A 27323-nucleotide genomic window follows, 5' to 3' on the forward strand; every position below is an offset into this window, starting at 1 on the left:
GAAGGCAGCATTGGCGATTGACTCAGGGAAGGTGGAAATATTTCAGTGAATTCAATTATTGATTATTCTTAGGTTTTAATTGGAACTTGTAATATTCTCCTTAAATATAAATTGTTTTATTGCGCGTGTATCTTCGAATTTATGTGTATCTTGCGTGCCTTAAAGAATCAGCTTGCTGCTTGGCGGCTCTCTGTCGTTGATCCCGGTTTCATTTAATTCATTTAAAAATGTTTGCCACTACTCAGAGTGCGTTTTCCTTAGCTATAGTATTAATGCGCCTTTAAAGTGCTGTCTAGCACGTGATAATTCATTGTTAAAGTACTCATACGAGTGCGAGCAGCAGTAGTATCCATCAATTACTAGCCGTTTAGCGCTTAAATTTTAAGAGGTGCTTACTGGAAATAAACTGAGTAATTAGGAAACAGAACAAAGTGCATTTGTACCTATATATTATTTATAAATGGCAGATCAGTAGCCAAGAGTTTAGAGGGAATTAGTATACAAGAGTCATGTTCTCCCTGCAATGGCAGGGCAGAGCATTCAATGGTCAACTTTGCTCATGGATCGCTTTGCTCTCTTACCAAAAATGCCCGCAGGCCGACGCGTAGGTCAAGTGCCGCGTCGTCGCAGCTTCGTCTGGCCGCGTCTGGCCTGGGCTGTTGTATATAAATTTTGACAAAAGAAAGATTTCGGTTTAAACCAATTTTGGCAAGGCGGCGGTCTATAGGCCATAGGCTGATGACAAACACGAATCAGACCGCGTGCGCGCTTCAACAGAACCACATACCCAGCGACAGACACAGCTGCAGAATGCACTCGAAGAAGCCGCTTCCCAGCCTCAGCTTCCTCCTCCTGCCGCTGGTGCTCTGCTGTGCCTCGGTGGAGGCTTTTGGCAACGAGTATGTCCACATCAAGGTGCATGTGCCCAAGGAGCAGGACGGTGAGCCCGAGGTGGCCAAGGTCATCCACCATTACCATCACCATCCGCATCCGCATCCGCACCAGCTGCAGCGCCTGCAGCGTGGCCGTGTGGCACCGCCCAAGCCGAAGCATCCCAGTCCGCTGCTGGAGAGCGTCATACTCTCCGATCTGGACAAGCCGCTGCACATGAGCGAGCACGCGGATTATCTGAATCACGCCAAGGAGCTGGCCGCCCATCTAACGGAGACGTTCAACAAGAAGCCACCGCCACTGCCACTGCCACCCAAGAAGAAGGTAAACACCTACACGATCATCGAGGAGCAGCACGGCTCCAGGCCAGCTCCAGCTGCACCTGCTGCAGTCCACGGTGGCTACGACTACGAGGATCATCCGGAGCACAGTGTGGAGACGTACCGCGTGATTGAGTCGCGGCCTGCCCCGCTCAACCACCATTCCCATCATCACCACAAGCCACACCATGACCACCATCACGTGGAGGAGGATGACGATGAGGATCTGGGCTATCACTATCACTCGCATCATTCCCATAATCACATTGGTGGCGCCTATGCAGAGCCCGCGCCCGTCGAGGAGCACATTGAGCAGGAGGCGGAGCATGGCTACAGCTACTCAGCGCCCTACACCCAAGCTGGACGCGGCGCCAAGTCGGGCCGCGCTCCGTCCTACACGCTGCAAGCACCCGAGGATCGTCCATCGTCCGCCTACGGCTATGACTACGCCAGGCCGAGCAGCAGCGGCAGCAGCACGGGCTTCCGACCATCCCCACAGCTGACTGGATACGAGGATGAGCTCTCGGACACCTATGGGCCGCCAGCTGCTGCAGCGCGTCGTCGTCGACCGGCACTGGTGGACTGGCCCGAGGCCACAGGCTTCAACAGTGCCGCCGCCGAGACGTACAACGGTGTCGACAGCTACAACGTGGGTCATGTCCAGGGCTACGGCGGCGGTGGCTATCAGTACAGTGGGCCCTATCTGTAGCGCCCAACCCTCCCCTAGTTATAGACTTATTTATTGGCCCTTCTTTTTTTTCATAGCTGATAAGAGTTCCCGAGCAGACAAATATATGTGTAGGTTCTCACCTTGAATGTACTCGCACGTCTCTCCATACACTCGTATTTGTCTGTGGTTTTCTGTGTGTGGTGTGGGAACCGGTTGGAAAGTGGTTTAGAGCGGGGAGAGAGAACTCCTCTGCGGCCCGAACTCTGTTGGCTACTTAAGCTAATGAAATGAGTTATGTCAGTCAAACGGGCGACCCATATGCTTAAATTATATCTGTCTACATGGGCAGACGGGCAAGCAGGTGCGACTAGAAGTATACCCTAAGAAAGCTCCATACGTAGATTCGTTTGCTATTGCGTTCTCGAGCATTCTCTTTGGCACTTTTCGCTTGTGCATTCGAGGCATTTTGTGAGTCACATAAATGGCCAATGGGTGCCTCTTGCCAGGGTATTCCCCAATCAGCAGTCGCCATCATCCGTCGCAGGGATGCGCTAAGCGCACTTAGCGCCAGAGAGCAGTGACAGTCTGCAGGCCAGTTCACGATGAGGGGCCGTTTGGGCCATGTCCTGCACTTTCATCTGCGCGTCTATCAGGTGCTCGGCTTTCATGGCCTGCCCCTGCCAGGGGATGAGCGGCCGCGCAGGACGCGCCAGCTGCTGCGCGCCTGGAGCCTGTTCCTGCTGCTGGCGCTGAGTGGCATGGTGGCCGTGTGCCTGACCAGCAATCTCGACTTTCTCTACAGGGGCGACATGTTCGGCTTCGTGAACGATGCTCTGAAGTACGTATTCAGCGAAGTCGCACTGCTGTCCATCTATGCGGAGACAATGGCCAGCCAGCGGGCCCTGGCACGCTTCTGGTGGCTCCATGGGAAGCTCAGCAGCAGCAACACCTCGGCTGTCGGCTGTCGCGTCCAGTCTCCTTGCGCAGCGAGCTGCTTCAGCATCGACGCTACCTGATCTCGCTGTACGGCATCTTGGCGATGGAGATACTCATCAATATTTGCCTGTGGCAGGTGCAGCCCTACGACATCCATTTGACACTCTTCTGGAGCACCTTCGAGCCGCTCGTCTTTCTCATGTACCTGCGGAATGTGCAGTTTGTGCTGCACATGGAGCTGCTGCGCCAGCAGTTGGCCCAACTCGAGCGGGAGCTGTGCCTGTTGGCCGAGTACTCGCGATTTGCCAGCGAAACGGGTCGCAGCTTCAAGGACTTTGGGCACTTCCTGCGCCGTCGCCTGCTGCAGAAGCAGTGCGTCTACAACGATGTGCACGAGATGTACAGCTGCTTCCAGCGGGCCTTTTGCTACTCCATCCTGGCCGTTCTGCTCTCGATCTATGTGAGGGTTGCAGTCGATTGCTATTTCATGTACTACACAATCTACATAGAAATTGCTAATTTGGGTGAGTCCAAAGCTCTAGCCTGTGCATTTTGATCCTTCGAATCCTCACAGATTACTCGCTGATTTTTCCCGCCTTGATTGAGATACCCGCCTTCATCTATGCCTCGCAGAGCTGCATGGTGATGTTGCCACGAATAGCCCATCAGCTGCACAATATTGTCACGGACACGGGCTGCTGCAGCTTTCCAGAACTCTCCCTGCAGGTGCGTCTCCCTCCCGCTGGCTTCTTCCTTTTTTTAGTCATCTTATTTGAAATTTCTTTGCAGATTCAAAACTTTTCTTTGCAAATCCTTCATCAGCCGCTGCGCATCAATTGCCTGGGCATCACCATCCTGGACTGTTGCCTGCTCACGCGGGTGAGTCCTCCAGCGTCTTCTGCCCATTCAGTGCGGAATTTCTGATTCTTTTTGCGCTTACAGATTGCCTGCTCGGTGGGCACCTACATCATCTACACCATTCAGCTTATACCAAAGTTGAGCAATCAATATTGGTAGCCTCCACACATTTGCACCACAAGTGGAACTGGAACTACACTTGTGGCATAAAATAAAAAGCATAAAATCCCAAAGGCACAATTACGAAATTTCTTTGCAAATCCTTCATCAGCCGCTGCGCATCAATTGCCTGGGCATCACCATCCTGGACTGTTGTCTGCTCACGCGGGTGAGTCCTCCAGCGTCTTCTGCCCATTCAGTGCGGAATTTCTGATTCTTTTTGCGCTTACAGATTGCCTGCTCGGTGGGCACCTACATCATCTACACCATTCAGCTTATACCAAAGTTGAGCAATCAATATTGGTAGCCTCCACACATTTGTACCACAAGTGGAACTGGAACTACACTTGTGGCATAAAATACAAGGCATAAAATCCCAAAGGCACAATTACGAAACTGCTTTGTTTTCTATCTAAAAAAACTCTAGAGAGTTTGGTAAAAATCATGAACTAGAACTCAAGTAAAAGAACATTCATTCAAGTGCAAGATTCAATCAAAGTTTGCACAGGGGAAATCCAAAGGGGACTAGTTATATGATGCGTTCTCTCCTCGTTTATGTATTAAAGCTTTGTTATTATATTCATTAAAATTATACATAAATTTAAACATATACAGTATATAGTAGTTTATATATATTAATAGTGGAGGATGGGCGCAGGGAGGGAGAGTCAGAAGCAGCGTTCGGTGCGTTCGATTATTAAGTAATTATTTACAAATGTGTCTTCCGCGTGGGCGCTGGACGGGTTGCCTTCTCCCTCGCTCTCCCCTCCATCCATCTCTCTCTCTCGCCGTGGAGTCTACTTGAAGTTGCGCCGTTTGATTGCCGCACAAATTGAGATTATTTTCCTCTGTTCCATTCTGAAATGTTGTAGCTCCTTCTGCTGCCTTAGGTGTACGATAATGATCTAAACTCAAGTATTATTTGTAGTGTATCCAAATAAAGACCTGCCACACACACACACTCACGCACACGCACAACCTCTGGGGTCTCTGCCTATTGCCTAGAGTTTAACGGCGAAGATCTGGGCTCAGGACTCTAAAGACTATGCATTGGAATATTATGTATGTAGATTGGATTTTGATTGCTTGTTGTTGTGTGTGTTCAATGGGTAAGGGGATGAAGGAGGGTGCTGCCTTATCGCCTAATCGTATTCATGACTTGATTCTCGTTTCGCGATTAGATTCTCGCGCTCATCCTCATTGCCCTCGATGATGGTGATGCCACCAGTGGACCCAGTGCCATGGCTGCCACTGCGATTCAGTGGCTTGATGCGATGCACCGTTTCGGTGAGGCCGGAGCCAGTGAGCACCTCCACCTCATCATCGTCATCGTCGTCGGGCACCGTGAAGTATGGATGCGACGATACAGGTCGGAATTTGTAGCCCGTCAGCACGAAGAACACATAGGTGGCCATCTCGCGAAACATCTCGTCCAGCCAGGCATACTGGAACACGACAGTCATCTGCAGCAGATCGACAATGATGCGCGTGAAGTAAATGTAGCAAACGATCATAATGTAGAACTGGCGGAAGAGCTTCAGCTTGCGCAAATTGATGGCCGCCTTGCCATCGGTGGCCGAGGCCTCATGCAAATGGCGTATCGACCACACAATGGGAAACAGTATGGCGCCGCAGCACAGCAGATCCACAAAGAAGAAAATGTTGTGCCAGGTGCGGAATTCGGCATCGCTCTGATCCGATTCATCTGTGATGATTTGCGCCACATTAGCCAGGATCTATGCAAACAGAGGAACAGAGAGAAAAGTCCAAAATGAATGTTAGAAGCACTCAGTATGGAGTGTCACTCACCTGCAGTGGAATCACAATCATAAAGATCTTCTTGTCCTTGTCCGAGAGTATGTGCTTGATGAAGGTCCAGCCGGTGCCAATGAGTACGATGGTTATGAAGAGCACAGCGCCCTTCAGCAGATGTGCGATGTAGTAGAGTATGGCCCACGTCTCGACATGCTCGCCGCGCTTCTCAATGAAATGATAGTTGATCGAGTGGAACATCAGGGAGAGCGACTTGAGGAACACCAGCACAGCCATCAGGTAGTGAATTTTGTACACAGTATGCTTGCTCTTCTTCAGAATGAACACCCAGAACAGTCCGGACAGAAAGAAGAGCAGACTCATCATAAAGTACAGAGCGGGCAGGGGCATCTCCCCCGCCGACAGATAGTTGCCGTTGTTGTTCTCTTCAATGTCCACCTGCAACAAAATAGTTGATTTTTAGCATCTAACTGCCCTCCCCCTTCGGCTGTACTCACATTAAAGGACACTATTTTGGGCGCATAGTAATTGGGACAGGCATGGAAGTACAGGTTGTAGAGGCCCTCGTCCTGCAGTGTGGCCACCAGCATGGAGAAGGTAAAGTTGTAGTAAGTCACACCCTGAATGACCTGCCTGTCCAGTGGCAGCGTGGAGTCCTTGCACAGTGCATCCTGCGATTGCTTGTACGAACTGTACAAGCTATTGTCGGACAGACTTTCGCCGGGGAAGGGGCCCAGTTGCTCCGAGGGAAAGGGATTAACTGGAGCTGGCGCTACTTCTTCGGCATCGTTGTCGATGTCGGCTTTCATCTTGTCGGATTCAGTGTCTGGTGCAGCGGCTTTCGGTGGTGATGGTGGCGGTATTGAAGCCACCTTTGGCACTTCCACTGGCTCCTGCTTGGGGTCGGGTGCAAGATAATCTTCGTCCTCATCCTTTGGTACAGCTGCAGCAGCAGCAGCAGCCTCTGGTTTGATTTGCGATTTTTTCGGTGGTTTGTTTATGGAATTCATTAACGATTTAATACGCTCCTTGTCCAGGGTAAGTTGTTCAGGAATCTTGACTGGTGCATCCTTTTCATCCTCGGCTACAGCATAGCTGTGCACTCTAACCGGATCAGCAGGACGAGCAGCAGCAGCAGCAGCAGCTGAAGGAGCAGCAGCTACAGCTGGAGCAGGAGCTACAGCAGCAACTCCCTCCTTCGCTTTGGGGCTGGGCTTCACATCGGCTGGCACTTCGATTTTACCCACAACGGCGATTGAAGGCGATGGTTTCAGGGCATGTGGCTGTCGCAGCTCCTCCGTATCCATGGGCTCCTCCACTGAATGCTCGTCCATGTCATCGGCACCTTCGGCAGAGTACTGTGGCGGTGCATCGCGACGCTGCCGGAACAGCACCGAGTCACTGACCTTGGCCAAGGAGTTGCGCTTGTGGCGCGAGGCGATATCCTTGTAGATGTGTTTATTGTTCCATTCGGGGGAGCACTTGACGCGCACTCTGTAACAGCAGAGAAGTGTGTTAGTGTATGTGTGTAGGTTGTACATGTGTGACAACTCACTTTAGCTCCTTCAGATCGAGCACAAAGAATAGTATGGGTCCGCTGGTCTGCATATTTGGCGGCTCCTCGAGGATGCATTTGTTTTGATGCGAGTCCAGATAGGGATTCAATTGGTCAATGGTGGTCTTGTCCAGCGACAGGCCAAACTGCACAGACAAGAGCAGTTAGAAGAGCTTTAAACTCATAGTTTTCTCCTTTTCACACTTACCAAGTCCCCGGAATTCTCACCGTCAATCGTCAGCTTACTGAGCTGCACATCCAGATGGCCATTGGTGTAGAAGCCGAATGTGCTCAGTGCTATGTAGGGCCGCATATCGTTCTGTGTGTGATAAGTGGTTGTGGGTTAGAAGGAAATATGAGCCCATTGGCATTGCCGGTTCGGGGATGGGTTGGGACAGGGGCCTTGGTGGGGGGGCGGTGTCTGTCTCTTCCACAAAACTTACGCGAACTTCCAGGTGATGTTTGCGCGACAGCACAGCATGGGGAGCGCTTGATAGTGTGACAATAACTAGCAAAACTATTGATTTAATATTAAAGATGTGCGCCGGTGGCGCCTGCTTCGCGAATATCCTCAGCGCACGCATTTTTTTTCTGTTCAATTTTCGTCTCTCTCTCTTGATGTTGTCGTCTCGTGGCACTTTTGTGACTCTGTGCCGGAATAGACAACAAGTTACTATGTGCCTGCTTGGATGGCAAATATACCAATTGATTGGTTTCGTTTGCCACTACAATTCAGAATTTTTCACACCTTTATCACATTTATTTAGTTTTAATTTTCTTTTTTATCAAACCAATACGCCACCTGGCCAGTGTGACCTCGAATTTATCGCTCAAATATACCCTCCTGGCCCTCGCGAATATACCGAAATATACCTTCGCAATCTCAAAATATACCGCACATATACGGAGGCAAAATAAGGAAATCGAAATATGCTTGGAGAACAATGTTTCTTTGTGCGTTGTTTATTATGAAGTAATCAAAACGTAGCTAGTAACTGGCTACACACAATCATTGCAAATACTTAGTTTTAGTTGAACCACGCCCCGACACCATTGAGGGGCCCATTAAATTTCAATATGACAGCAAGATTTGGTCTGCTGTTCAAGCGCTACATTCAAATCGAGAAGAACCAATGGCGCCGAGTGCTGTTCGAGGCCATTGTCATGGTGATTATCATGATACTGATCCAGGGGAATCCCATAGCGCACACGAAGCAGCTGCTATTCCCACGGGCCGACACCGATCGCGAGCACGTGGTCGTCGCCCATAAGCTGAACGACCTCGATATTCTATCGTAAGCCAAAAGGCCTAAGGCCAGCCCATCTGGGCAGGGGGTAAGCCACTGCATACTGATACTTTCCCACCCACCACAAAGGAATATGGTCGATAAGAAGCGGGATAAAATCAAGTACTATTTGGCATACGCACCCAAATCGGAGATTACCGAAATGCTGACCAAGGGCGTGCAAGAGAGTCTGGGCATGCTGGGCATCCTGGGGTACACGAGCAATGAGGATATGCAGAAGCAGTTCGATGAGCGCACCACACTGGCCGGCATCGTGTTCCACGACTCGCCCAAAACCGAGGCACCCAAGAGCCTCTCCATTTCGATACGTTTCCCCAGCGAGTTTCGCACCATAAAGCCCTTCCTCACCGAGGATCGCCTCTGGCTGACACGCTGCACGGGCGCCGTGCGCGAGAAGCGCGACAACGCCAAGGACACGGATACGAAACAGGATCTCTACATACGCGAGGGCTTCCTCCAGGTGCAGCATCACATATTCCTGCAATGGTACCACCAACTGGCCAAGAAATATCCCAAGAAATACACCGAGCCCCAGGTGGAGGTCTTCAACATACGACTAAAGGCTGCAACTGAACCCTGTGCCATGATGACCCTCGTCCGGATGCCCGCGTTTCTATACAATTTCATCTTTCTTTTGCCATTCTTGAATATTATCAGGGTGAGTCGCGTCCGGGTTCCCGTCCCGTCACAGAGAAGAATCCAATTTTCCCATCCGTTTATAGAACATCGCTGGTCAGCTGGAGGATGGCGTTATGGTACACCAGTGGCACTATGGCTTCTCTTTCTGCACGCAGTATTCCTGTTTGTTTTTGGTGTTAATGCTGCGTTTGATGGTGACAGGACTTGGGGCACTTTTGGTTTTGATTGTACGTTTTAATTGTGCATTTCCAAATGCAACGATCGATAGTCGATGGTTGGCTACTTGACAACACTGTCACAGCGATCGCTTTGCAACACTCAAATAATCCGTTGTTCCTCTCTCTCCGCTTCAAAACAGATATTTTGGGTAATGGAAGATGGCGACTACACGGTCGAGGCCATGGCCGGAGCAATGTTATTCATATTTATCTACTACATTGAGCTGATACTCACCGCCTTGGTGGTGGCCAAGCTCTTTGCCAATCCCATCAACGGCGTGCTCTTCGGCCTGGTCATGTGGCTGTTCTCCTATGCGGCATTTGGCATCATCCTGGATCGCTACTGGGACGTGCACAGCTACTACGTGGCCTTCATACTGGTGTCGTTCTTCAACACGCAGTTCAGCTTCTGCATGCAGCTCTTCCATCACGTCATCGACTATCCCAGGGACCTCACTTACTACGACTTTGCAGTGCTTTATGCCTCGGCAGCGTGCTGCATCATCATCTACCTGCTGGTCTTCTTCTTGGTGCAGTGGCGCTGTCCCGGCCGTCTGCTGAGTCGCCGCGTGCTGCGGAACAAGCCGCGCGAGGACACACAAAGGAGCGAGGGCTCCATGTACGTGGGCCGATCGCCCAGCTGGCAAAATTTTGAGTTTGTCGACGCCGGCAGCGAGGAGATGGTGCGCCTGAAGCACGTGAGCACCTCGCATCACGAGTCCGAGCAGAAGATACTCAAGAATGTCTCGCTGCGCGTCTACAAGGGCGAGATTCTGGCCATACTCGGCCACATTGGCTCCGGCAAGCTCACCCTCCTGCGCCTTATGGCCGGCCTAAAGTTCCCGCTGCGCGGCACCGTCTCCGTGTTGGGCAACGGCTACACGCCGAAGGGCACGACACGCCACCTGGTGGATTTTCGCTTCGACGAGCACGGGCTGAGTCGCCACCTGACCGTGCAGCAGACCATCGAGTACCATGTGCGTCTGAAGCTGCGACGCGAGGACGAGGACCGCTTCAAGATCGAGAAGCGCAAGTGGCTGACGCTGCTCGACCAGCACATCGAGAGCCGCGGCACGAAGATCGGCCAGCTGAGCTATGCCAGCCGCCGTCTGGTGGCGCTCTGCTGCTGCCTGGCGGGCAACACGCAGCTCGTGATCCTCGAGGAGCCCACGCTGAAGCTGACGGGCGGCGAGGCGCAGAGCTTCTGGGCGATCATCAACCAGGAGAAGGAGACGCGCGCCATTGTGGTGGCCACGTACAGTGTGGGCGAGGCGGAGCATGTGGCCGACCGCGTGGCCATACTCAATCTGGGCGTGCTCGAGGCCAGCGGCACATCCTTCTTCCTGCGCTCCAAGTTCATTGGCATGCTGGATATGGTGGTCACGAAGAAGCCGCACGTGCCCGCCGAGCCCATTACGGACTTTATCAATCAGTTCCTGCCGCGCGTGCAGCCCGACAACGAAATTGGCGACACGCTCACCTACAGGATTCCCCTATCGAGTCGCCCGCGCCTGCAGAAGCTCTGCCTGCACCTGGAATCGGATCGCAATCGGCTGGGCATTGATTACTTTCGCATCGTGAGCACCGAGCTGGCCGACACCTACATGAAGCTGGTCAAGTCGTTTCGCTTGCAAAAGCAAATCATACCGGATGTCAGTGAGTAGCCAGAAAGAGAGTTCTCCTCTGTATATGCTCCCCCCAATGTCTCCTTGCAGCACAAACCTTCAAGTATCAGGTGGTGTCCGAGAAGCAGCTGCGGCGCCAGCGCATACGTGCCATGTTCTACAAGAAGATGATCCACTCGGCGCCCAATATCTGGCCCATAATCATGATCTTCACCAGCTTCATCCTGATAGCGATCATTGCCAAGATGTCGGTGCTGCTGGACGTGCCCGAGGTGCGCTCGAATGTCATCCAGATTGGCTTCACCGCCGCCGCTGATGTTAACAACATGCCGGACATCAAGGGCTGCGGCTACGTGGACATTCACTCGCTGACGAGGACGCATCACTACAAGCGGCAGGGACACATGATGAGCTCCTTTACACCGAACTCGTTCAAGTGCGAGAAGGGTCGCTATCGCGATGATCTCAAGAAAGTCAACGAACTGAAGAGCCTCGGCGCCGTCGAACAGGATGGCGATCAGATTTGGAATGGCTACATCACACAGGACATATTCCATTCGGCGCCAATGACGCTCAATCTGCTGCACAACGAGATTCTCAAGTGGGTTAACCCTCTCCCCTCTCTCTTCTCTGTTCTCCAACTAATTATCATTCTGCCATTTGCAGATTGGCGTATCCCGATGACAAGGAACATTTCGCTTTGGTCACCAATCATCCGCTGCCCACACAGCTGAGCATGAAGATCAATCTGATAGACAATAAGATTGCTCACATGAATGCGCCGCTGGCATTGGGCTGCATCCTGCCGCTGGCCGTCTCTGTCTTCATTATACCCATCGTCGAGGAGCAGATCTCACAGCTGAGGATCCTGCAGATCATTGCCGGCCTGGGCATGCCCATCTATTGGGGCGTGAACATGTTCTGGGACCTGTTCACGTACCTCATCTACTCGGTGATTATTGTCGTAATTATGGCCGTGATGGGCATCGGTGGCTTTGGCTCGTATGAGAACTTCCTCATACTGGTGCTGATGTGCCTCTATGGCTTTGCCGCCCTCACCCACACCTACGTGCTGTCGTTCTATGTGAATACCTCGCGCATACGAGCCTTCCTCTCCTCGCTCCTGCTGCACGGCCTCACGGGCATTGTGCTCTACATTTTCTACTGGGATGTGGCCAACAGCAATGAGATTTTCTTCTACGGCGCCTGCCTCTTCCCGGGCTTCTCGATGCTCGATGGCATCAGCAACATTTACACGCAGTGCCTGGAGGAGATGCTCTGCCAGGACAAGTGCGAGAAGACACCATCCTGCACACTGGAGAACATGCAGGAGATGGTGCCCAATTGTGAATGTAAGTGGCGGCCCAATCTTCGGCATTTTCAAGCTCTAATTTGCCTTTTTCTTTGCTCAGTTCATTCGTATTTCGCATGGAGTTCGCCGGGCATTATGCCAGCCATTGTCTATATGCTTGTGTCGGGCCTGTTGGGTGGCCTGCTCATCTTTTGGATTGAGCTGCATCGCAGGGAGAAGAAATATCATTCATCCAGAGAGTAAGCCCCAGGCCCAAGTTCCTGCTTAAGCTGCTTAACCTTTTCGTTTGTAGCTTGCACGATCTACGCACGGCCACATATCCCTTTGACGATGCCGACATGGCCGATGTGAAGCTGAAGATAGCCGAATCCGACATGACCAAGTGCAAGCAGTCTGTGTTCCTGGTCGATCAAGTGGAGGCCAAGGTGCCCATGACGGGCACGCGGCTGAACACCGTCTCCTTTGCCCTCAACAAGTACATGAGCATGGGCATCTATGGCCGCCGGAATTCGGGCAAGAGTCACTTGGTGCGCCAGCTGGTGGGCATCGATGGCTTCGCCTTCGGCGAGATCTATGTCCGCGGGCTGGACCTCAAGCTGGACACCGACAAGATACGCACCTACATGGGCTACTGTCCGCAGCATGCGGGCCTGCTCATGGAGCTCACACCGCGCGAGCACATCCGTCTGCTGTGCATGATACGCGGCGTGCCGGAGCCAAAGATCAGCGAGAAGATGCGCGACATGTGCCTCATGCTGAACATGACGGGCTGGATGCATCGCAAATGCGGCAATCTCACCGCCGAGAAGCTGCGCAAACTGAACGTGGCCCTCGCCCTGGTGGCCCACAACAAGATACTCGTCCTGGACGAGCCCACATGCGGCCTGCCCGGCACCACGCGCGACGAAATCTGGAACATATTACGCTACATACGGCACTGCGGCAAGACGGTGATATTTGCCACCAACGATGAGCTCGAGTGCAAGAAGCTCGGCGATTTCATCATACTCCTGCACGACTCCGAGATGGTCTCCCTGGGCAGCCTGCAGTATCTGCGCTACAAGTACAGCACGGGCTTCTATCTGGAGGTGCGCCTCATACGCGATGGCAAGACGGTCGCCGAAACGCTGGAGCAGTAAGAACCCCACAAATATTCCCTTTAAATTCATTTTCGCTTTCATATGTATGTCGGCCGGCACTCACGCCTTTTCCTTCTACAGTTTGCGCAAAGATATGGAAAACTTGGCCAGATTTGTCAACTTTTTGCACGACAAATCGGTATTGGTGTATGTATAATAATCTATTATATATCTATGTATCTCCTCCATTAATTATTTCTTTCAGTTCGCATACAAATCATTGGCTTAAGTATTATGTGCCCGTTGGCGATATTGTTTATTCGTATTTGTATGGCAGCTTGGAGAAGAACAAAATGCGATTGAATATCCAGGACTATTGCATTTACCAGGCGGATGTGAACAGTGTGGTTGAGCAGGTCCACGAGATGCGTGCGGAGCTGAAGCGTCGCATCGGCTCGAATGGGCAATTGCATCGTTTCACCAATCCATCGGGCAAGGGCAAACGCAAGAAATAACCAAACCACGAAACAGCACAGAAAAAAAAGCAAAAGTCAAACTTTAAATTGGGTCAAAACCAAAGCATTCCCAGCCTTGAATTCACATACACATATACATACTCCTATAAGCATGTACATATATTTTTTAGAAGCCATTGTCCTTAGGCTGTCTTCCCATATTCAATAATTAACGATTTTTTCCGTGCGAACGCACGTGTCTGGCTGCATAATTAAAAATGTGGCTGGGAATTGCTACCAGCCCTACCACCGCCATGTGGCCAGAGACCCCAGCGCACATCTTTTCATTAACAAGCTAAATAAATAATTCAATTCGAGAATTGTGTGTGTGGTGGCATTTTTGAATTGGAATTTGAATGCAGCCCCAATCGATAAACGATAGCAACCAGCATGAATTCCGTTGCTATGCTCTCTCTACCTCTCTGCCCTTGCCGAATCACCGCTTATTTTACGAAACGTATTGCCATGCAGCCAGAGAGCCATACATATATATTTAATTTCAAACAATATCAAAGTATATTCAGTGAGTGTGATGGCAATTTTGAATTGGAATTTGAATGCAGATTCAATTCGATAAACGATAGCATCTCTCTCTCTCGGCTGTTGCTCTCTCTCCTCCTCCTCATCCGCTCATTCAACCCAAACAGCTCACGTCATGTCTCTATGATTATTTTTTGTTCTATTCCGTTTTACTCAGCTGCTTCGTGTTGCCCGCGCGCGTCATATTCGGCAACAGAGTGTAGTTTTTCTCTCCCTCTCCCGCTCTCTTCACAATTTCTCTGCTTCTATATTTCTCTGCCGGGGCTAGCTCCGAGAGTTCAGTAGTTGAGTTTTTCGCGTTAGAAGTACTTGATAAATGATTTTTAATCTAATATTTTAACAAACACAAAATCACTTTTCGCTGCTCGATCGCGTGCGCCGCCGTTTGTGTTCGTGTGTGTTTTTTTTGCTTGTGTTTGCTGTGTGAAACAGCTGTGCGCGAAAGAGTGAAACGAAACAACAAAAAATAATCCATAACCAGAGTGCAAAAGTACTAAGAATAGAGCTCCCCCTTCCCCTTACCCGCTTCCTACACCGACACCCACATCCCTTTCCTAATCTTACAACCTTTTTGGTGAATGGAATGTCGTAGAATTTTCGCCACTAGGGCCATCAATGACGACGCAGATAACGGAAGTGGAGTGCAACTGGATAACTGTAAGGAGACAACAAAAAGTAGCATGCGTCTGTTTGTGTGTGTGTATTCTCTGCCGGTAAAGTGTTTTCTTTTTGTATTAGCGAGGGCGAAGCTCAACATGTTTGAAGGCCAAGGGCAGGGGCACAAAATTCATACATTATATACATGTATGTATGAATGTACGCACTAACATACATATGTAAAAGAAGTGTGTGCATATTGCATTGAAAATGTTCTGCTATGGGCGCCAAAAAATAAAATACATCTATTATTTTTCTGTCTGCATAACGGCGCATACACACACGGAACACACACACACATATGCGTTCTTCTCCCAAAGGGGCGTGTGTATTGCATGCGCATTTGCCATGCATCCGGGCGGTTGCATGCGTCAATCTATCCATCATTCCATCAATTACAAATCCCGCTCCCAAGAGAGTCATAGAGATATAACGGGAAGTGAGGCATACAGCTATGCCGTTCCCAATTTGTTCATATTGTTTCTGTTCCATTCGCGGATGATTTGCTGGACGAAAGAACACATATTGTATCTTTATATTGGAAAATAATTAAAGACTAAAGGCTTAAATGTATTAGATAGTGGCAATGGAAAAGTTTACACAACTTTAGCAGTGACATTGCAAAAGGCAAAGGCCAAGGCAGGCAGGAGAGCCCGAAGCAGCAGCAGCAGAGCGCACAACCAATGGAAGAATAAATAAATAATTAAATGCGTTTACAGGCAGCTAGAGAGAGATAGCGATTACTACTATTTGCCAATCAATTATGCACTAATGTCGCAGACACCGATGACCACAGCCCATCGTTAGGAATAAATTGTTATCATTAAATGTCAAGCACACAATCGCACCAATCGCGATACAAAATCAAGTTGGGGAAACGCTGGCAGCTAGCGTAGAGAGCGGCGAGGGTTTCACGGTTATATGGCACTGCAATAACACTCAGTGTACCCCGCACCACACAGCGGAATATCGGCCTTACAATCCCATTTATAACGTCCCACGTCCACCTCCACCAACCGGGGTGAGTGCAAAATAATTGAGAATTATCTAATGGAGTAATATCGGACGTAGGCGCAGACGTACTGGTACTAGCGAATGGAGCGAGCGAAGATATTAGAAACACATTTCCATGTGACCAAACCAATAAAATGGTATGGTGTGATGTGCTGCTGCAGATGCAAGCTCCATGATGTGGGTTTTGATAGTTCCCGTACTTTATTATGAATAGGAGTTGCTTGGGTTGCAATGTCGCTTGGTCTTAAATCTAAAATTGCAACGATATGATATCGATATTTGTCAGGGAATTATTCACAAAAAATCATCAACAAAAGTGTTCCATCATAGATCAACCATCATCAGATGATCATCAGATCAGTGGATCAACCATCAAAACGGAATGTTATAGTCGGTTATGGTGTAGTCGGTATACCCTAGAGTTTTTCCAGTACCAGATCCATGAGATTAGCCAATCATTTGGTGAGTTTGCAGTGCTATTCCTTTTATGCGTGTCACATGTCAGCTGTCAGGCGAGTAATTCTCACACATCATGGTACCAATGGTAGCAATATTTATTATTATTGCTGGACTTTATGATTCATCATGTGCGTAGATAATACTAATATTAGTCATCACATGATGGGAGTGTGCGGGGTTTCTTTAAGGGTTCCACGAATACACCCATATCAGTCATTCAGTCAGAAACAAGTCACACTTCTAGCATTATCAGTTTCGCGTGCCGAGGGTCCAGGGTCCAGTGTTCAATGCAAAATAAAAGTATGCAAAATATGTGTATGTATACACACTCGTATCCTTCGAGCCGGATTTGAACCAGCGACCTATGGATCTCTGTCCTACATATGGACATATGGCACAACATTTGATGTGCCATGTGCCACTGTCCCATCTACAGTCCACCGCTCTACCAACTGAGCTATCGAAGGTCTCTGACACTCCGCTGACAATGCTGTCATTTCATTTCATTTAAATCGCGTTCATCTCGGGTCTTGCATTATTTATAACTAAAATATATAGCATACCTTTCACTTTTTCCCCTGCGCGAGAGTTCAATGCCGTCTGTGCCCATGCCCGTGCCCCGTCTTTCATCCAGCAGTCGCTCGTTGGAACGCCTCCAAATGTGCCCCTTCGATAGCTCAGTTGGTAGAGCGGTGGACTGTAGATGGTGTTGCGGTGCAATTTGCAAACAGAGATCCATAGGTCGCTGGTTCAAATCCGGCTCGAAGGATACCTTCCTTTTTTTTCTACATTTTTCCATCTTTTAAAAACGAATCAGAGTAATTAGAAAGGATTCTAAACGTTAGCCTATCGTGTTCTTAAGTCACAAAAGAAGGTTGAAGGAGTGAGTATATTTCAAGTACATGAGAGTCCCAAAACGTCTTCCCTCCGATTCGTATCAATGCATATACATTTTATTGAATGTTAAAACAAAACGTAAAAGACCTTGTCATAGTTAACGTTGAACATTTTGCACTGCGATAGGCACCGCCCTCGATACAAGAGCAGGTGTTCTCTAATTCAACATAATCTCGGGTCTGGGATCGCGTTATCACCAACATTTCTGTGAAAGAAAGAAAGTTCTTATCACCACCAGACCGACGGACCACTCCAAAGATTTCAAATGTTTGATGTTGTATTGCACAAGAAACTGAATCATTATCATAGACAGCTATAGTGTGGATCCCGATACCCAACAATCGATAAAGTCAAAAAGATACTGGAGTGTCCCACGCGCCTGGCTTGGATGATTCATGCCTCTGGCATTCGTTGTTTATCGTATCTCTGTGGGAATGTCTTAAGTGTCTTTTGTACATTTAATCTTTTACCAATAGAATTAGTCCAAGTAATACCCTCAACGATGGCCCCGAAGGATCCGCGCGGCTAGCATTCAATCAAGCCAATTATTAGCATGCGGATCGAGCTCGAACTCGAATGAGTAATTCATTTCGAAGGGACTGGGGTGGGGGCAGGGGGGCCTTTATGATGGGGGTATTGTGTGTACCCTCTGCGATAATGCCTGGGGACACATGTAGTCTGCTTGTACGGCACTGGTACTCGCACTCCGCGCCTTATCAACTTTTTTGGCCGGGCCGAAACCGAACGACAAATTTATTTGCTTTATTGGCCCTCTATGGGCCGCTGGCGTTGGCTAGCGGCACTCTATCCATTCCATTGATACAAATGGAGATTGCCTTTCGGGCTTGGCTTTAGTTCTAAATAGTCCGCCCAACGAAACGGTCGAGTGTCCGTCCGTACTCTCTCGCACGCTCCGCCTCCGCCTTCCGTGCATTTTTGATAGACTTTTTGTTCGCGTCGCGTTGCTAACTATTTTTTTGTTCTGGTGCGCTTTTTGTTTTCTGTTCTTGTGTTCTAGTGAAAGCCTTGAGGGTAAGTGACGCCGACGCCTCCTCCGCCTCCGCCCCCGACTCTGCTCGCTTGATGGACTATCATATCCGTACAAATATTAGATATTGTATCTCCCGAAACCAAAAACTAAGACCAGATGTCGGCTGTCGGCTGTAGGCTATGAAGCCAATTGGATTTATGCCTTTCCGTTTATCTCTGTTTATTCCTGTTCTACGTGCCACCTCCGAGTCAGACATACTCTGGGGATTTCCATTCATTAAATGCAAATCGATTGGAGTACTTTTTACCCTTTAGTGTTTCATTATTCTGGGTGTGAATATTGCTTTTCCTATATGAGAATATTCGCGTAGGAGTCGAAGTTCCCATAAGTGAATGGAACATGACAAGTGGTGGATAGTACCAGTAGTACTCTAACTGCAAATAGTTATACTTTATAGGATAATCCATTTAATTTTAAAATCGACATTATATAGAATGTAAATGTCTGCCCGAAGTAGCGAAATATCATAAAAACGAGTACTCGTGTAGCTGGCTGCCTTATCGGTGCATTTGCCTCAGTTTTTTGTTTTGTTTTATGCAATTCATCCTTAGATCAGCAAAAATTCTTACATGGCTGGCTGGCTGGCTGGCTGTGCTCTCGGACTTTACTCCCCACACACATTAAATGTTTAACTGGGCGGCGCGTAATGCAAACAAAAACCCGTTGCCAGCAGCCTTGTGGCGCCGTTCCGACTCGGTTCGGCACTGGCATTATCGTCATCTAATTATTGACAACTTGAGAGTTTTTCCCTGTGTGCGTGTGGGGAGATTCCCTTTGAACAAAGAGAGATTGGATTGTGAAGGCTTGAAATTCTTTTGTTTGAAATGAAAAATGAAAGATTGCGTTTTATGCATATTAGGATTAAATTTGGGGACCAGCCAAGTAAAGCGTACAACAAAAATGTCTGTAAATATCTGTCGCGTGTTTCCACTTCAGTTGAACGCGTGAAAATGTTTATCAAAGTCCCTCCCCAACCAACCATGCTGTGTACAACAAATACTCGTAGTGTAGGTACATTTCGGCCATTTGTCCGTAGAATCGAATCGCAGAATAATGGTTGTAACACGAGTAATGATTTACTTACATTCGTTTTATCAGCTGGGCGGGTAATACAAGTTGGCTTTCGATTAGATAATGCCAAAAGATAATAGAGAATGCCATTGCCGTTCATCGATTTATGTTTGAAGTTGACATTGACGTTCGAGTGAGACTTGAACTTGCATTGCCATTTCCCCCGAGTGTTTTCTAAACAAATTTCCTCATTCTCTCCCCCTCAGAGCCTGATTTTAAACGATTTTAATGCTAGGATAAACCAAAAAACCAAAACATAAGAGAGAGAGAGAGAAAGGCCAATCGAGCAACGATGGCAAAGGTCACGAACTGGGACAAGTTCGTCCTTCTGCTGTGGAAGAACTGGACGCTGCAATGGAGCCACAAGTGGCAGATGGTCATCGAACTGGTGCTGCCAGCGATCTTCTCACTGCTGCTGGTCCTTGTCCGCACATTGGTCGACACCGAACCGATGCCCGATCGGTATTACAAAGTGCAGTCCCTCGATAATCTGGATCTTCTGAGGTGAGTTGTGTTCTGTTCTATTTCATGCTTCCTGACTCACAGCTTTTATTGATTGACTTCTTGGATTTAATTTGTATACCTCTTATGTTCATCAAATGCTTTTTATGTTTCTCGCTTGCCATTGATGTACATTCTTAATGTTATTTTAATGGGTTTTATGCTTTCATGGCATGATTTTTAAGTTTTGGGTATACATTTTTGTTGAAATTTGCTTAGAGTATCGATTGCTGTGCTTATTTTATATGATTTCCTTCGATTTTCTGCATGTGTTTTTGTTTTCTCTTATGATTTGCTATTTTTTGCGCACTTTTCCCATGATTTTGCACCTCTTTCTCTATGTTTTTCTATAATTTCCTTCCCTTTTCTATTGGCTTTCTTATGATTTGCGTTTCTATGCCTTCAACTTTTCTGTTCTTCGCTCAACTTAGTTTTTATAGTTTTCCATAGTTTCCAACGCTTAATGCCGGTACATTTGAACATTTGTTTGTGTAAATTGTGTAAATCTCTTGTCTCTCGTTTTCGCCATAGACATACGTTGCATAGTTCGTCCTATCTTGGCAAACTCCTAGAGCTGATTGCACCCAACCGACGGAGGTAATGAATGAAAATACAAGATTTATTAATGGGTTATTTCGCAACTGAATTTCCCCCTAACTTTTAACCGAACAACTTATCCCTAACATATCCTTAAGCAAGATACTAATACGCCACAAAACTAAGCCATAACTCGATGTAATAGAATGTGAATGTCCTTGTGAAAAGAGCCCACCAATAATAAATAAGAACCAAATTATTGCAAATTTCTAACCCGACAGTGCGTCCGCCTCGAGTCTAAACGATTTCAAGTTTGAGCTGTACTACTCCCCGTACAATCCCGTGCTGGACAGGCTCGTCAATGAGACCTGCAGCAGGCTGCAGCTGCAGGCCTATCACTCCTCGGTGGATGCTGCCACACTGCAGGCGAATCTGGTGGCAGAGAGGGCCTTTGCGGGCATACAGTTCAGCGATGATTGGGCGGGGGTGTCCGAACTGCCGGATGACTTTGACTTCGCCCTGAGGTTCCCATCGGAGCTGCGCACCGCGACGATAGCGATAGCCAACACGTGGCTGACGATGCGCCTCTTTCCCAGCATTGATTTGACGGGGCCGAGGAATGAGGCCGACGAGGACGGTGGCATACCGGTGGGGTATCTGCGCGAGGGTTTCCTGCCCCTGCAGCATGTGCTGTCGATGAGCTACCTGCGACAGAAGGCCGAGGAGTTGGCGCAGAATGTCACGCTGCCGGAGGTGGTGATGCAGCGATATCCGTTTCCGGCCTACATCTTTGATCCCCTGCTGGAGGGCATGTCCTCGATAATGTCACTGATCATCCTGCTGAGCTTCATCTATCCGTGCACGTACATCACGAAGGTAAGTGGCAATGCCGCGACGGGACTCAAGCGTTCACCTTCGACCTCTCACGGCATAACAATCACTTGCAGTACATCACCGCCGAGAAGGAGAAGCAGCTCAAGGAGGTGATGAAGATCATGGGCCTCAGCAATTGGCTGCACTGGACCGCGTGGTTCGTCAAGTCTTTCATCATGCTGACCATCTCGGCGATCCTCATCGCCATACTCGTGAAGATCAACTGGAGCGAGGACGTTGCCGTCCTCACCCATGCCAACTTCAGCGCCCTGCTCTTCTTTCTGATCATCTACATCATCGCGAGCATCTGCTTCTGCTTCATGATGGCCACGTTCTTCTCGAAGGCCAGCACTGCGGCGGCCGTCACGGGACTGATCTGGTTCATTGCCTACATCCCGTTCTCCTTCACCATCAACACGTACGACGATCTCAGTCTGGGCACGAAGCTCGGCTGGAGCCTGATCTCCAACACGGCCATGGGCTTTGGCATCAAGCTGATACTCGGCTTCGAGGGCACGGGCGAGGGCCTCCAGTGGAGCAATTTCTTTACGCCCGTCTCCGTGGACGACACTCTGACGGTGGGCGCTGTGATGTTGATGATGCTGGCCTCCTGCTTCATCTGCATGACCATCTGTCTGTATGTGGAGCAGATAATGCCGGGCAGCTTTGGTGTGCCGAAGCCGTGGAATTTCCCCTTCACCAAGGAGTTTTGGTGCGGCGAAAGGGAGTACATGGGCGTCGAGGATATGCCAGCCAATGGGGGGCTGGACGAGCATCGCGATCCGAATGCCTTCGAAAGGGAACCGGAGGGCAAGCACATTGGCGTACAGATGCGGCATCTGAAGAAGAAATTCGCCGACAAAATGGTCGTCAAGGGACTCTCGATGAACATGTTCGAGGACGAGATCACAGTCCTGCTCGGGCACAATGGCGCCGGCAAGACGACAACCATATCGATGCTCACGGGCATGTTTCCGCCGACCAGCGGCACGGCCATCCTCAATGGCAGCGACATTCGCACCAATATCGAGGGCGCACGCATGTCCCTCGGCATCTGTCCGCAGCACAATGTCCTGTTCGATGAGCTGAGCGTCGCGAATCACATTCGCTTCTTCAGCCGCATGAAGGGGCTGCGCGGCAAGGCCGTCGAGCACGAGGTGAACAAGTACCTGAAGATGATCGAGCTGGAGGACAAGGCGAACGTGGCCTCGTCGAAGCTATCCGGCGGCATGAAGCGCAAGCTCTCCGTCTGCTGTGCCCTGTGCGGCGACACCAAGGTGGTGCTCTGCGATGAGCCCAGCTCGGGCATGGATCCATCAGCGCGTCGACAGCTGTGGGATCTGCTGCAGCAGGAGAAAATTGGCCGCACCCTGCTGCTGACGACCCACTTCATGGACGAGGCGGATGTGCTGGGCGATCGCATAGCCATCATGTGCGACGGCGAGCTCAAGTGTCACGGCACATCGTTCTTTTTGAAGAAGAAATATGGCTCTGGCTATCGATTGGTAAAGTATCCACGCCCCCTCCTGTAGTCACATCCTTATTGAGACATCCTCTGTCCGTTTAGATCTGCGTGAAGCGCGACAATTGCGAGACGAATGAGGTGACGGCGCTGCTGCAGAAGTACGTGCCTGGACTGCAGCCCGAGTGCGACATTGGAGCTGAGTTGTCGTACCAGCTGCCGGATAGCTACTCCTCGAAGTTCGAGGAGATGTTCGGCCAGCTGGAGGAGCAGTCGGATGAGCTGCATCTGAATGGCTATGGCGTGGGCATCACCTCCATGGAGGAGGTCTTCATGAAGGTCGGTGCCGAGAAGGACGGCGCTGGCAATCTGAAGGCTGCCAGCGAGATAATGAACGGCGGCACTGGCTACGGCAAGGAGGACAATCACCATCAGGACAACGAGTCCATACAGTGTAAGCAGTGATTGGATTCTGTCAATCAAAATCGAAACCGAAACGAATGATAAGCTCAATTTACTGTTTGCAGCCGATGGCATCTTCTCCGAGAATCGTCGCCTGCTGCAGGGCATGAAGCTGCTCACGAACCAATGGAAGGCGATGCTCCTCAAGAAGATCCTGTACACGTGGCGCAACAAGCTGCTGCTGCTCATCCAGAACATTATGCCCATTTTCTTTGTGGTTGTCACCATCCTGATCATCGAAACGCAGGGCACCTTCTTGGAGCTGAAGCCCATCACCATGTCCCTCACACAGTACCCGCTGGCCGTGACGGTGCTGGAGCGGCAGAGTCTGGACAGTGGCACGCAGGGCGATCGCATAGCCACACAATACGCCGCCTTGGCACAGTCCTATGGCTCGAACTACGAGCTGCAGGAGACGCCCGCACAGACCAGCTTCACGAACTACATCCTGGAGCTGGGCAAGACGATACAGGTGCGGATCAATGCGCGCTACCTGGCAGCGGCCACCGTCAACGAGACGTCCATTGTGGCCTGGCTGAACAATCAGCCACTGCATACGGCGCCGCTCACCGTCAATCTGGCGCACAATGCCATTGCGAAGGCGCTCGATCCCAAGATCAAGATATCCGTGACGAATGCACCGCTGCCGTACACCACAAACACGCTGCTCACACAGCTCTCGACGGGCAATAATCTGGGCACCCAATTGGCCTCCAATCTGTGCTTCTGCATGTGCTTCGTCAGCTCCATTTACATTCTGTTCATGATCAAGGAGCGCGAGTCGCGGGCCAAGCTCCTCCAGTTTGTGGGCGGCGTCAAGGTGTGGACCTTCTGGCTGTCGCAGTTCATCTGCGACTTTGCCACCTACATATTCACGGCCCTCATTGTGATCCTCACGATACTGTGCTTCCAAGAGGCGGGTCTCTCATCGTTCGGCGAGCTGGGCCGTTACTTCCTGCTGCTGCTGCTGTTTGGCTTCTCGGCGCTGCCGTTTATCTACATCATGTCGCTGTTCTTCAGAGAGCCAGCCACCGGCTTTGCACGCGTCTCCATCATCAATATCTTCTGCGGCATGGCGCTGTTCATTGTCGTTGTGGTCATGTCATCGGACTTCTTCGATACCAAGGACACGGCCGATGCTCTCGGCTGGGTGTTCCGCATCTTTCCGCACTTTTCACTGGCCATGGGCCTCAACAAGGTGTACACCAATACGGCCACGAGGAATGCCTGCGAGAAGGTGGGCCTGCCACCCATTCTTCTCTGCGAAATGATACCCAAATGTTGCAGTAAGTTTTCCCCTTAATAATTATTAATGCGCAACATTCAACAAATTGTATTTCCACAGATATGAAGCCATTCTTTGCCTGGGCAGAGCCTGGCGTTGGACCCGAAACGGTCTACATGGCCTCAACGGGCGTTGTCTTTTTCCTCATCATCATTATCCTGGAATTCCGACTCGTCAGCGAGCTCATCTACAAGATACGCAAAGTGGCAACGTAAGTGACGCGCTCTTTGACGCGCCCCTTCCCATAATTGTTAACCCTTTTGTTTATGCAGCAAAGCACCACCGCCACCGGAGGAGGGCTATCTGGACGATGATGTGGCCCAGGAGCGGGAGCGCATTTTCAATATGAGTTCCACCGAATTGGCGGCCAAGAATCTGGTGCTGGATCGTGTGACCAAATATTACGGCAACTTTTTGGCAGTCAATCAAGTGTCGCTCTGTGTGCAGGAGTAAGATTTAGTTGCTAGCCCAAATCCAGCTTCGTTTACTCAGTGTCACGCCTTTTTGTTTGCAGAGTGGAATGCTTTGGGCTGTTGGGCGTGAATGGAGCGGGCAAGACGACCACCTTCAAGATGATGACTGGCGACGAGCGCATCAGCTCGGGTGCGGCCTACGTGCAGGGCCTGAGCCTGGAGTCGGATATGAACAGCATTTACAAGATGATCGGCTACTGTCCGCAGTTCGATGCCCTGCTGGACGATCTGACGGGGCGCGAGGTGCTGCGCATTTTCTGTCTGTTGCGCGGCGTCCAGGAGGGGCGCATCAAGCAGCTGTCCGAGGATCTGGCCAAGTCGTTTGGCTTCATGAAGCACATGGATAAGCGAACGGCCGCCTACAGTGGCGGCAACAAGCGCAAGCTGAGCACCGCCATAGCCGTCATCGGCAGCCCCTCGGTGGTGTATCTGGATGAGCCGACAACCGGCATGGATCCGGCGGCACGCCGCCAGCTGTGGAACATGGTCTGTCGCATCCGTGACTCGGGCAAATCGATTGTCCTCACCTCCCACAGCATGGAGGAGTGCGAGGCGTTGTGCACACGCCTGGCCATCATGGTCAATGGGGAGTTCAAGTGCATTGGCAGCACGCAGCATCTGAAGAATAAGTTCTCCAAGGGTCTCATACTGAAGATCAAGGTGCGGCGAAATCTGGAGGCACTGCGACAGTTGCGGCACAGCAGCAGCTTCACAGCCGGCACCAGGAATGCCGACGAGCAGACGGTGCCCGAGCAGATGGCCCAGCAGAGCATCAACGAAGTGAAGGAGTTTGTGGAGCGTGAATATCCACATTCCATCTTGCAGTAAGTGCAGCTAGTCTGAAGGAAATCTGCAACAGCCCATTGGCTAAATGATTTTTCTCTTTCTTTCTTTATGATTTGTGTGTGTGTAGAGAGGAATATCAGGGCATTTTAACATTCTACATTCCATTGACGGGTGTGAAGTGGTCGCGCATATTTGGATTAATGGAGACGAATCGTGAGGACTTGAATGTCGAAGACTATTCGGTCAGTCAGACCACATTGGAGGAGATATTCCTTGAGTTTGCCAAGTACCAGCGCGAGGATACGCGTGCCCAACAGTGAGCGCAGATCACACGCTACATACTAGTTGTTGCTAATCCTCCTCTTTGGCTTTTATAACTTATGGGCTTTGTTTTAATGCATCACCAGCCATCGACGACACGCACTCATTTCAATGTCTCACCATCTATCGACCTCCACGACATATGTCACGAATGCACAGGCGCAGGAGCAGCCCCATTCCCCGACATTTCATACGCGATCTTTCGTTGTAGTTTTACTGAGTAGTGGCTAATCGCAATCTAATCCTACCCCAGCCTTAGTTTTGACACCAACCAAACAGCAGCTAACTCTTCCGCATGGGTAGTAGACCTAACTTCTATCCTCTGCTATTTGCTATTTTCTATCTGCCATCATCTATCGATTGCTAATTCTAATGTATGTCTATGTAATGTTTTTGTTCCTCTCCTTAAACCAAACGAAAAGCAGCCAAGGTCACATCTCAAAGTTGAGAAAACTATGCAAATCCCTTCTAGATAATGAGTATTGAATGAGAGAGAGAGCAACTACCCAAACGAAATGAAACGAAATGGATCTGATCGGATCGGATCGGATCGAATTGGATCTTCTGTGACCTGATGCCTGAACACACAAAATAGTTTCTAAGACTCTTAACACAAAAACCGGACAAAAGATAATGCAACATGAATGCCTTGTTACCTTGTGATCTACTAGCGAAATTACACACCTAAACATAAACATAACACAGAGATCTATATATATATATATATACATATATCGTATACATGCACGATAAGTTCCAAAGATTTAATCATTTGATCATTTTTAATTTTTTCTCTAAGAATTGGCACTGTCCCATTTTAGCTTTAGTAATGTCAATGCGGTGTACTTTGTTGTATGTTTATTATGGATGTGTTTGTACTTACGAATTCGGGGGGTTGGTTGATTACCAACCAAAAACTGTAAATAGTTCAATTTTACTGTGGAACCTGAGCGATAATATTAAATGTGTAATATACGGAAATAAATTATAAATTCCAAAAACTAATGCTTGGACTTCATTTTGGGTGACTGAAAATGTACAAAAAACAAGGCGACCGAGGAGTGCTGCTGCATTCTG

The 27323-nt window shown here is 49.5% G+C and overlaps 5 protein-coding genes and 2 non-coding genes across 10 annotated transcripts; 5 read left to right on the forward strand and 2 right to left on the reverse strand.

The window, feature by feature from the left end:
• Positions 1-615: 615 nt before the first annotated feature.
• LOC117903295 lies at positions 616-2022 on the forward strand. Its single transcript, XM_034815224.1, has one exon. It carries the CDS (start codon positions 739-741, stop codon positions 1918-1920), a length of 1182 nt encoding a protein of 393 aa, XP_034671115.1. The 5' UTR covers positions 616-738; the 3' UTR covers positions 1921-2022.
• Positions 2023-2376: 354 nt separating this feature from the next.
• Positions 2377-4141, forward strand: LOC117895770 (gustatory receptor 8a). Its single transcript, XM_034803664.1, is given in 7 exon segments — positions 2377-2837; positions 2840-3341; positions 3392-3543; positions 3607-3696; positions 3760-3830; positions 3910-4003; positions 4067-4141. Coding segments are annotated over 7 exon segments (1338 nt in total). The 5' UTR covers positions 2377-2483.
• Positions 4142-4394: 253 nt separating this feature from the next.
• On the reverse strand, positions 4395-7955 carry LOC117903293 (protein GPR107). The gene is made up of 6 exons (XM_034815223.1): positions 7606-7955; positions 7371-7481; positions 7163-7308; positions 6105-7101; positions 5644-6045; positions 4395-5570 (listed from the first exon to the last, which is right to left on the reverse strand). Exons 1-6 carry the CDS (start codon positions 7744-7746, stop codon positions 4977-4979), a joined length of 2391 nt encoding a protein of 796 aa, XP_034671114.1. The 5' UTR covers positions 7747-7955; the 3' UTR covers positions 4395-4976.
• Positions 7956-8141: 186 nt separating this feature from the next.
• Positions 8142-13863, forward strand: LOC117903291 (ABC transporter A family member 2). The gene is made up of 10 exons (XM_034815221.1): positions 8142-8457; positions 8539-9127; positions 9192-9335; positions 9467-10982; positions 11042-11552; positions 11618-12303; positions 12364-12502; positions 12556-13398; positions 13484-13549; positions 13608-13863. Exons 1-10 carry the CDS (start codon positions 8240-8242, stop codon positions 13855-13857), a joined length of 4962 nt encoding a protein of 1653 aa, XP_034671112.1. The 5' UTR covers positions 8142-8239; the 3' UTR covers positions 13858-13863.
• An 820-nt stretch (positions 13864-14683) lies between these two features.
• LOC117902385 (ATP-binding cassette sub-family A member 3) lies at positions 14684-26916 on the forward strand. 4 transcript variants are annotated; one of them, XM_034813838.1, is made up of 12 exons: positions 14684-15054; positions 19753-20050; positions 20579-20644; positions 20866-21460; positions 21532-22962; positions 23025-23373; positions 23447-24667; positions 24727-24877; positions 24939-25115; positions 25181-25963; positions 26053-26241; positions 26672-26916. In XM_034813838.1, the coding sequence occupies exons 2-12, from the start codon at positions 19839-19841 to the stop codon at positions 26730-26732; spliced, it is 5235 nt and encodes a 1744-aa protein (XP_034669729.1). In that variant the 5' UTR covers positions 14684-15054; positions 19753-19838; the 3' UTR covers positions 26733-26916. The 4 variants fall into 4 exon arrangements, with proteins under 4 accessions (XP_034669729.1, XP_034669640.1, XP_034669814.1 ...); XM_034813749.1 differs by lacking the exon at positions 14684-15054 and adding an exon at positions 18281-18456; XM_034813923.1 differs by lacking the exon at positions 14684-15054 and adding an exon at positions 18281-18456 and having other exon boundaries at positions 26053-26916.
• On the reverse strand, positions 16862-16994 carry Trnay-gua. Its single transcript has 2 exons — positions 16958-16994; positions 16862-16897 (listed from the first exon to the last, which is right to left on the reverse strand). It is a non-coding gene; the product is annotated as a tRNA-Tyr (tRNA).
• Trnay-gua lies at positions 17194-17296 on the forward strand. The gene is made up of 2 exons: positions 17194-17230; positions 17261-17296. It is a non-coding gene; the product is annotated as a tRNA-Tyr (tRNA).
• Positions 26917-27323: the final 407 nt, after the last annotated feature.

The sequence above is a fragment of the Drosophila subobscura genome, chromosome A (genome assembly GCF_008121235.1).
Source record: "Drosophila subobscura isolate 14011-0131.10 chromosome A, UCBerk_Dsub_1.0, whole genome shotgun sequence".
NCBI classification, from domain to species: domain Eukaryota; kingdom Metazoa; phylum Arthropoda; class Insecta; order Diptera; family Drosophilidae; genus Drosophila; species Drosophila subobscura.

Excerpts from the sequence above, each read along its gene's own strand:
- LOC117903291 (XM_034815221.1), top strand. The coding sequence starts at position 8,240 with ATGACAGCAAGATTTGGTCTGCTGTTCAAGCGCTACATTCAAATCGAG. Across the intron at positions 8,458-8,538 it reads AACGACCTCGATATTCTATC|GAATATGGTCGATAAGAAGC; the intron begins GTAAGCCAAAAG and ends CCCACCACAAAG. Across the intron at positions 13,399-13,483 it reads GTCGCCGAAACGCTGGAGCA|TTTGCGCAAAGATATGGAAA; the intron begins GTAAGAACCCCA and ends TTCCTTCTACAG.
- LOC117903293 (XM_034815223.1), bottom strand. The coding sequence starts at position 7,746 with ATGCGTGCGCTGAGGATATTCGCGAAGCAGGCGCCACCGGCGCACATC. Across the intron at positions 7,102-7,162 it reads CTCGATCTGAAGGAGCTAAA|AGTGCGCGTCAAGTGCTCCC; the intron begins GTGAGTTGTCAC and ends CTGCTGTTACAG. Across the intron at positions 5,571-5,643 it reads TGATTGTGATTCCACTGCAG|ATCCTGGCTAATGTGGCGCA; the intron begins GTGAGTGACACT and ends CTGTTTGCATAG.
- LOC117902385 (XM_034813838.1), top strand. The coding sequence starts at position 19,839 with ATGGCAAAGGTCACGAACTGGGACAAGTTCGTCCTTCTGCTGTGGAAG. Across the intron at positions 23,374-23,446 it reads GGACAACGAGTCCATACAGT|CCGATGGCATCTTCTCCGAG; the intron begins GTAAGCAGTGAT and ends TACTGTTTGCAG. Across the intron at positions 24,668-24,726 it reads AATGATACCCAAATGTTGCA|ATATGAAGCCATTCTTTGCC; the intron begins GTAAGTTTTCCC and ends GTATTTCCACAG.
- LOC117903295 (XM_034815224.1), top strand. The coding sequence starts at position 739 with ATGACAAACACGAATCAGACCGCGTGCGCGCTTCAACAGAACCACATA.